This window comes from Plasmodium vivax, chromosome 12 (assembly GCF_000002415.2).
Source record: "Plasmodium vivax chromosome 12, whole genome shotgun sequence".
Taxonomy (NCBI): domain Eukaryota; phylum Apicomplexa; class Aconoidasida; order Haemosporida; family Plasmodiidae; genus Plasmodium; species Plasmodium vivax.
In genome coordinates this window covers 2,994,829-3,004,884 of record NC_009917.1, presented here as the reverse complement: position 1 = coordinate 3,004,884, position 10,056 = coordinate 2,994,829, and the positions used below count along the sequence as shown (strand labels likewise).

The 10,056-nt window shown below is 31.4% G+C and overlaps 2 protein-coding genes across 2 annotated transcripts; one reads left to right on the top strand and one right to left on the bottom strand.

Annotated features, from left to right (window-relative positions):
- Nucleotides 1-77: 77 nt before the first annotated feature.
- PVX_118705 (hypothetical protein, conserved) lies at nt 78-1,400 on the top strand (the record flags this gene model as incomplete). Its single annotated transcript, XM_001615985.1, has 1 exon — nt 78-1,400. The coding sequence occupies one exon, from the start codon at nt 78-80 to the stop codon at nt 1,398-1,400; it is 1,323 nt and encodes a 440-aa protein (XP_001616035.1).
- A 3,075-nt stretch (nt 1,401-4,475) lies between these two features.
- On the bottom strand, nt 4,476-6,191 carry PVX_118700 (PST-A protein; the record flags this gene model as incomplete). Its single annotated transcript, XM_001615984.1, has 1 exon — nt 4,476-6,191. One exon carries the CDS (start codon nt 6,189-6,191, stop codon nt 4,476-4,478), a length of 1,716 nt encoding a protein of 571 aa, XP_001616034.1.
- Nucleotides 6,192-10,056: the final 3,865 nt, after the last annotated feature.

Below are 10,056 nucleotides of genomic sequence, written 5' to 3'. Positions count from 1 at the left end.
GATAATATGAGTAGCATTGAAATAGCATGAAAATAAACATGGAAATCACCTGGATTTCACCTGGATTTCAACCAGGAATGCAACCAGGATTTCAACCAGGAATGCATCCAGGATTTCAACCAGGAATGCATCCAGGAATGCAACCAGGATTTAAACCTGGAATGCAACCAGTAATGCAACCAGTAATGCAACCAGGAATGCAACCAGGAATGCAGCCAGGAATGCAGCCAGGAATGCAACCAGGAATGCATCCGGGAATGCATCCGGGAATGCATCCGGGAATGCAACCAGGAATGCATCCAGGAATGCAACCAGGAATGCATCCAGGAATGCATCCAGGAATGCAACCAGGAATGCATCCAGGAATGCAACCAGGAATGCAACCAGGAAATAAAAATAAAAATCAACATGGAAAAGACCCCAAAAAAGCAAATATAGACAAAACTCAACAAGATAAAGGAAGTAAGAAGAAATCCTCAAAAATACCTATCATTTCAGGGATAATTGATCGTATTAAAAAAGCTGATGCCAACTTTCAAGAACGATTAGTAGAAATAGTGAAAGAAGAAAAGGAAAAGGATGCTACATTTAATGAAAAGTCACCTAAATTAAGTAATAAGAATGTGTTTAAAGTCCTTTCTCCAATTTGCGGAACAGCGCTACTTTCTTTTATCTTCATGCTTACAGGTGAATCAATGTATACAATTCCCATAGCAATAGTATTAATATTTTCATCAATAATATACGTTACACGTAGATACAAAAAAGCTCTTCTTCTTTTAAGCAATGAAAAAAAGGGAGGGAAAGCGAGACCGAATAAGGAAGCTAAAGCGATGCCGAAAAAAGAAGTGAAAGCGATGCCTAAAAAGGATGATAAACGGGCACCTACGTGGGAGCAGATAAAGTCAGCAAACAGGGAGGGGAAAATGGCACCTCCATTGGAACCGATGAAAGCACCAAAAAGGGAAGATAATATGTCACCAAGAAGGGAAGAGAAAATGTCACCAAGAAGGGAAGAGAAATCGTCATCTAGATGGGAAGAGAAATCGTCATCTAGATGGGAAGAGAAACCGTCATCTAGATGGGAAGAGAAACCGTCATCTAGATGGGAAGAGAAAATGTCACCTAAATGGGAAGAGAAAATGTCACCTAAATGGGAAGAAAAACCGTCATCTAGATGGGAAGAGAATATGTCATCAAGAAGGGAAGAAAAAATATCAGCTAGATGGGAAGAGAAAATGTCACCTAAATGGGAAGAGAAACCGTCATCTAGATGGGAAGAGAAAAAGTCACCTAAATGGGAAGAAAAACCGTCAGCTAGATGGGAAGAGAGAATGTCATCTAGATGGGAAGAGGACTCCTATACAAGCCAAGACAATTATTATCATAAGAGAAGATAATTCTTGTAAATCTTTAAATAAAAATCATTAACTTGCATCTAATTTAAGTTTATATCTGTTATACGATACATATACATGTAAACTACGAATAGTATATATGATATGTGTTATTATTTTTTTTTTTTTAATGTTAAATAAAAAACATATTTAATATATTTTTTTTTTTTTTTCCTATATTTACTTTTTCCATTGACAAATTTGAGCATCATTTAAATAAACATATTTTTTTTTTTTTTTTTTCACGTTACAAATGTGCTTTTTTTAACTATTTCGTTTATTTAGCTTATTTTGCTTAGACATTTTTTCAATTTGTCAAAAGCCTTTTTTTTTTTTTTTCCACATGGAAATTTTATTTTTTGTTTTTTATACACCACATTTGATTATTATATTTTTCCATTTAATGATAATTTTTTGGAATATTATTTGGACAAATAAAACTTCAACACGATCTATATATGCACTATATATATGTATATATAATGAACATATATGCATATGTGCGGCATATTATATAGATTTTTTTGGTTCAAGAAAATAGGAACAATGAAAAAAATACCTTTGAATTAAATAAAAAAATACAGTACCTAACCTAACATGTTTTAGATGGCACCTATGTAGTATCATCTGCACAACATGTATACTGATTATTACATCGTTCGTCACCACGTTGTGTAGAACAAAGGAGCAGATAATTAATTCTTCCTCCATTGTAGATAATAGCATCGTTTCATAATGGCTTATTAAACGTAGACACCTGAAAGAGCCTTTTTTTTTCTACCTTTAATGTTACACCATTTCGTATATAAAAATTGGGGTTATTCTTTTTGATAAATATAGATACTTTCACTATTTCTTTGTCCAACATGCACAATTAAATTAGTAGGCTACACCAGTCATGAATAAACGATATCGATGGGGCACCTTAATTATGGTGCATTTCTCTGCATTATTTTTTTTTACTTTTAATGATTTTCTGAGGGTGCGGTTCTATTGTCCATTCGGACACACCTCACACATTCGTTCAGTTTATCCTTACTGTGAAATTATTAGCATCAAAATGAAATTTTCAATTTTACCTAAATATTAGTAATCCACTCAGCTGAATGTTCGTATTATTTTCATTTATCATATCCTCATTTTATCAGCTTCTTATTCTTAGACTACCAAAAGAAAGCAATCAGTGCTTATTTAGCAGTACATGCCGGTAATGTCTCCCCCTCCCCTTCCCTCATCCTTTTTCATTACTGAGAAATACCCAACCCTGAGGTATAAAACAAAATACATATTTCAAACACAAAAATATAGTAAAATGAACCAACCTTTTACAGCACCACTTTATATGACGCAAAAGTGTGTTTTTCACCCAAAACGTAAAAGGAACATTGCAATTTTTAGAGAATCACTATGTACGTAACAGCTCTATCACTTTTGCCGTTCAAATGTAGGGAAATTACGACTTCTTTTTTTTAAAAATATAAAATTTTTATAGAAAAGTTTGATTACAATTGAATGATAAAAAAAGTATGGTTCCTTAATATATACGGAACTTTCAAACACTTTTCCATTTTCAAAAAAGGTATGTCAAACGAAATATACACATTAACTCAAAATATGAATAACAAAAATATTCAAGTGCAATAATTTTTGAACTAGTACGATATCGCTATATTATAATATAAGGGGGGGGTTCTCATAAATATAAATGCGATACTGCAAATCAGCGTATTTATAGCTTTATTCATATACGCTAATCAAATTATAGATAAGCATTTGAGCGCCAAATTAAATGCTTATCTACTGTTCATATATCATCTCATAGAGTAACAGAAATCAAAAACACAAAGCACCTTGCAAAAGAAAGGAATTAACATAATCTCGATATTTTAGACAGGTATCTGTGGAATCATCTACATATGTAGATTGCTAACATGATACTTTCATCCGCAATGTCTTCAAATTTAAATCGCAACCTTTTTTATGCCTTTTTTCTTATTTCATTCTCGTTTTATGAAACTCCATTTGAAAGAAAATGTACACACCTATGTCACTATATATAAACACACATTTTACGGTTACCTAACTGTTCTTCTTCTTATTAAAGTCGTTCACAATGCGCTGCAATAATAGTTACATTAATTTTTTTGTTTTTTTTCACCCCTGCGTGCGTTCATATGTGTACAGATGCAATTTACATATCTGTAGATAATATAACAACACTTTGTAACAAATAATAATTGCGATTCTGGTACGTAGCCACTAAATTTGATTCTATTCAGCAGATTATGTTCGACATTTTGATAGCTGCACAACATTTACCATTTCAGCTTCGAATGCCCATCATGCTTTCTATCCTGTTACTCCACAACTGATATTAGAAACAAGGTAAAAATTATTGCACTATCTTCCACATTTTGTTATCATGCTTTTACCCTATCAAAATAATCCGTGTGTCTCTATACATATACGCGCTTCGTCGTGCTCAGCTTGGTTGCTATTCCAACGCGCGAATTATAACTGTGGATCCATAATTTTACCATTTCCCCATCCGCTTAGCACAAATGAAGTCATAAAAAAAAATATGACACTTCCGCTGTTTCGAAAAATACCAAAAAATTGATATTATCAAAACAAGCAACTTTTTACCATGTGTATATTTCCTTCTTCTTCCACATGGCAGTGCAATAAAACAACAAAAAAAATGCAAGGCACATAATGTTCATCAATATTTATGCAATGCTTTTTTTTAACAAATGTTAAAAAAAAAAAATGCCATTTAACACCCTTTATATTAGCTAGGAACTAAATATAAACGACAAATTATACAAACCCCTTAACGGTACACTAATTTTTCATTAGCGCAGCGTTAGTACGTAACGCACAAATGATATTTTTTTAATGAAAATAACAAATGAGCAAATTAGGGTATAGAAATAATACCTTTATATGCGTAAATATACATGTATTGTGCATACACATACATACATGCATACATACATAATATATATTGTCAAATGCCTCCTGTGACCCTTTTCATTGAAAAGGATGCCAATTAAGAGACACTTTCTTCCAACAAATTTATAAACCCCTTTCTTCGAAATTCCATTTCGTGTCCCTTATTGCGTTCGGCAAATTGGTGAGCCAAGTCAAAATCTTTTTTAAAACGTTTTCATTTCCAGGCTCGATGGTCAACATGTGTTCCATATTTTCTAAAATGTGCAGCTCCTTATTGTCATTCTTTAGTCTGTTAAAAAATGATACAACTCCTCTATAATAACATAAAGTGTCATCCTTCGAATGGATAAACAAAATGGGAATATCCTTGGGGATGTAAATCATATCTCTGTCTAAAATTTTCATTGCTTTTAAAAGTTCATATCCAAATCTACTTGTTATTCCTTTCTTATAACGAATTTTATCGAACCGAGCCACATCATTCATATATTTATACCTTATGTAACGCATATTATTTATAAGCCGATATCTTGGGAAAAAACAGGAAAACAACTTGAAAAATGGCAAATAGAAGCAACTATATTTATAGGAACGCGGAGATGCTGCCATTAGTTCAATGGAAATCATCCCGGACAATGATATACACCCCTTAATATTTAATCTCTTATTTCTCTCATCATTCGATTTTCCCAGTAATTGTAAAGTCCTTAAAGCGATATTTCCTCCCATCGATTGTCCAATAATATAAGTGGGGAGGGCTTTTTTCTTTTTTTTTTTTTTAAATATCATTTCACCCCCTGCATCGGCAATGGACAGTAACTTATTAGTTTTTCTTTTAGTAGGCGATTTATCACTTATTTGGCTACTAGACCCATCACTATGTTTGCTACTACAATCATCACTCAATTGGCTAGTAGAGGATCTATAGTCCTTTTTACTACTAGACGATTTATCACTTTTTTGGACAATTAACGATTTATCACTTTTTTTGCCGCTTGACGATTTATCAATTTTTTTTGCGTTTGACGATTTATCAATTTTTTTGTCGCTTGACGATTTATCACCTTTTTTGTCGCTTGACGATTTATCAATTTTTTTATCGTTTGACGATTTATCACCTTTTTTTCCGCTTGACGATTTATCACTTTTTTTATCGCTTGACGATTTATCACCTTTTTTACCGCTTGACGATTTGCCTTTATTTTTGCCGCTCGGTTCCGATTCCTCACCTGCTTCCTTGACAGATAAGAATGTGCCACGGTTTCTGTTACTAACTGTGGGTACCTCTTCACATCTTTCGTCACCAGATGATGATGAATCTCCCGATTTATCACCATATGAACTCACTTTGTCATGAATTTCATGAATGTATTGCATCACGTCATACACCAAATCGTCATACTGTTTTACATTAACCTTTAAATTCCCCCATCCTTCAGATTGTCCATGACCCTGCAAATCTATACCATAGACTGAATATCCACATTTGTTAAAGTGTTCTATCCAACTATCCTTGTAAACGTAATAATTATTTTCATCTTTTAACAAAGCCTTGTCATAATTTACTATATCAACGTTATGTCTTAAAAAAGAAAACCTAACGTGCGAATTTAAGCCGTGTATTAGTATTATAATACCTATAGCATTTTTTACTAGCCACCCGTATGTTCTCAATAATAAACCGTCCTTATTATAAAAAGAATCAAGCGTGGGTGCTCCATCTAGTCGCACGGATGTTCCATTTATCCGCTCGACCGCTTCATCAAACTGCGTAGATGTTTCATCAAACTTCGTTCTCGTTATATTTTCTGCAGTGATATATGAATCGCGCTCTACCATTATAACAATGGAAACAATCTCAATTCATAATATAAAAAATAATCAACATTCTATAACATATAATGAACAACTTCAAAACGGCGAATACAATGTAGATTTTGTTTTTAATATATAAAGCATTTCGTTCGATTGCAAACTGCTATTATCCGTTTAAGTATAATGTCAGAAGAACAAATCAAACAAGCTAAATATATTAATGCAAAGTCAAATTAGGTAATATACGTATATCGCTGCAATATACATATATCGTTGTAATATGCATATATAGCTGTATATAACCAAATCGAATGGAATAATTCATAATGGTAAGGGGTACATGAAACTGTAACCATAGGCAAAAATCATGCTTAAGAAGCCAAACAGGTTGAACAGAAAGCACGGATTAAAAAGAAAACATTTTAAAGCGAAAGGTCACAAAAAAAAAAAAACCTAACAAACTAACAAACAAACAAATGCGAAGATGTCGAACTAGAATCCATATAATCTAATTATATATTATAATTTACAAATAAGTGGCAAAAAATATGATTAAATAAAATGTCAATAAAAGAAATTTAACTGAACCACGACATTACAACAAGTTCAAATAAACCACAATTTAAAAAAAAAAAATTTATACAGATAATATATTATATATTGTTATAGTAAATATAATATAAAAAATTGGCTATGAAATGATATACAAAATAATATGCCCTATTATATAAAAAAAAAAAAATTAAATCGAAAGTAAAATTATTGCAAACAAAAAAATTAAAGAAATATAATCAACTATTTGCGCGGGCATCTAACGGCGTTCTAAATAACCAGAATTGCTATTTCCTTCATAATAATTAACAAAAAAAAAAATATATTTTTAGATAAATTCATCTAACTAAAAGAAAAAAATTTTATTATATTATATATAACAGTTTTTTTCATAATATATTTTTTTTTTCTTGGCTCTTAATTTATAATTTTGGCTTGTAACTTTTGAAATGGTATTAGAATATTCCTTATTTTAGCGCGAAAGTATATCAATGCCAAATTATTTTTTAAATATATTTTTAAAACAAATATAGAAGGAATAATGAATAGTAACTTATCACATATATAAAGCTTCTTAAAAAGCCGTGTGATAAAAAAAAACATAGATTATATAAAATATATCGTTATTATTACATTTTTTCTTCATGAAAATAACTTTTTTTCACTAATATGTTCGATATTTTTAGAATTTTACTAACATATATTATAACACCAATTAGCTATTTTTAATGTAAACACCATTTAAAACATCTTTTTTTTATATATATTTGCGAACACGATTATTCTTATAAACATTGTTTTAGAGCCCGCATAGCCATGAATAATTCTATGGAGAACCTGAATTGTCAGTGCGCAGGAGCAGCGCTCCTTATGTATATTTGGTGTCAAAGTGACCCATCAAGCACAGTACATTAAAAGGCATACTTTCCTATTCGATTAAGCCTAAAATGAATGTATAAAACTTCGCCTTTTTAGTTCATTTCTTGTACAAACGATAGATAGATGAATAAATGGTGACGCGTTTTTCTAATAATGTTTTACTTATACACATATGTGGTATGTTTCCAAAGGTCATGCCTTTCATATACACTACTCCTTACCAATGTTAGTTATATACGCATGGGTTCTTCGATTACCTTTTGCATGTATAACATGTGCTCTTCTTTATCATCACTGAGGCATGAAGAATGGAAAATAATAAGAGGCATTTTTATAAGTATAAAAATGAAAAAAATATTTACACTTCAATACGCAACCCCTCCTTTGTGCTGAAAGCTGCAGTACGTAACGTCTCTAACAGCCACTTGTTGCACACAAAAATGAAAAAGGTTTCTGACCATATTTTCATATATTTATCAACACAAATGATGGATGTCATATTTTGATTTTCATAAACGCAAATTATGTGAAAAAGTATTTGTAACGGTGGCTTATAGAGCTTACTAGTATTCTACACCATATAGTAAAATTATAAAATACGTAAAGGTAAAAATTGCGGGTTATAAGATAATATCTTGGAAAACTCTTATTTTGTTCGTATTTCATTTCAGATAATTACTTATTTGTTAGCAATTTTTTTAAACATATAAGACTTTTATTTTTTTTTTTACATTTTTCCCACTATTAACATATATAGTATAATTATGTAGTCAAAAAAAAATAAAATCACCTATCACCTCTTTTGCTTAAGCAAATATATTTATAACCACACAGGGAAACAATTTTACGTAACACATCACTATTGCTTATAAGCCTAATGTCTGATTAATTTATATAACAATCATAAGAACGCTAGATGGATAAATTTACGAGGTTCTTGTGCATATCATTTCTTTGCGCCACTATTTCATTTTAACCATTCGATTGAATTTTTCCCTTCCATTTTGTGATTCACAATATGCATAAACTAATTTAACATAGGGGAAAAGCGCCATTATTACTTGTAATATTAGTTGCAAAGAGGTGTATATTGCACATCTTAAAAAAAAAAAAACATTATTTTACATTACATATATTCAGTAAGTGCAAAAAAGAGCTATATACATGCGTAAAAATAGTTCTATCATAGACAAAATTATCAAATTATGTAGATCTCTGCAATGTAAAAATTTATGTTATGCTGTAAAAATACCTTTTAAAATAAAATCTTTGCAAATATATTCATTCCGTAAAACAGCGAACGATAATACAATTTTTTATATATGTATTTGCCAAAAAATGTGACTACTTATCAACTGTATAGGAGTTCAATAAATCGGAGAACTTTTCCATGTTGCCTACGCCTATGTCTACTGCGGAAGTAGGACATTCCAAAAATGTCTAACATAATGGTCTTTACACTTTTCGTAGCATATTAGCACTCTTAATTTTTATGCCACATGTTTTATCTTTAAATGGATGAACCTTGTACAGGTATCTTTGCATAGATATCCTGGCATGGATATTTCGCCCCTTTTAATAACCGTTTATGTATAAAGTACGCGGAGTTCCCATTATATCCACCTAAGACCAACATCTATAGTAACTAATACACATCTTTTGGCTCATTATTTTATTCTATTCCTAAAACATCATCAAACATTTCATTCCATCCATGTATATCACCCTAGGCATCGAATCAATTTCTCACGGCACTGAAAGTTCTTTCAAGGTTTAACCCACAAATTGCGCTAGGCATAGGACCCCTATACAATTAAACTAGGTGCCCAATCAGCATATTGAAAAATTAGGCTAATTACTTCGCACCAATATTGGCGCTCACTTTATCTACCCTCAAACTCAGTGGCTATAAAAGTTTCATTGCGACGTAAAGAACAAGTCAAAAAAAAATATTTAATTACCGGGGAATGCATACATAGGTATACACATACATACGTACGGACATCTTTATTTTTTCCATTTTGACAAAATACCGCGGCGTAGCAACACATCCCCTTTCCGTTCCGTGTGCATCGTAAGAAAATATAAACATATAAACGCATAACTGGGTAAAAGTGCCCCATTACAAACTGTAACACCTATTGTATCAATTGCCGCTAGGTACATATACGCACAACGCGAACAAACCGTAGTAATTACTTCTCCATATTCATAATTGCGTTTTTATTCATTTTCTACATATTCACATTATCTCCCTCACCCATTTTTTTTATTTTATAACGTTTTCAAATGATCAAAGATTATACCAGTTTTACCTGTTAACCACGCCACAGTTAAACGATTATTTATGAAAGATGCTGAAATTGTTTCACGTACGATACTTTTAAAATAAAAAATAAAAAAAAAAAGGGCTATTTTATTTAACAAGGAATCAAGCCGTACTATGAACCATTTTAAT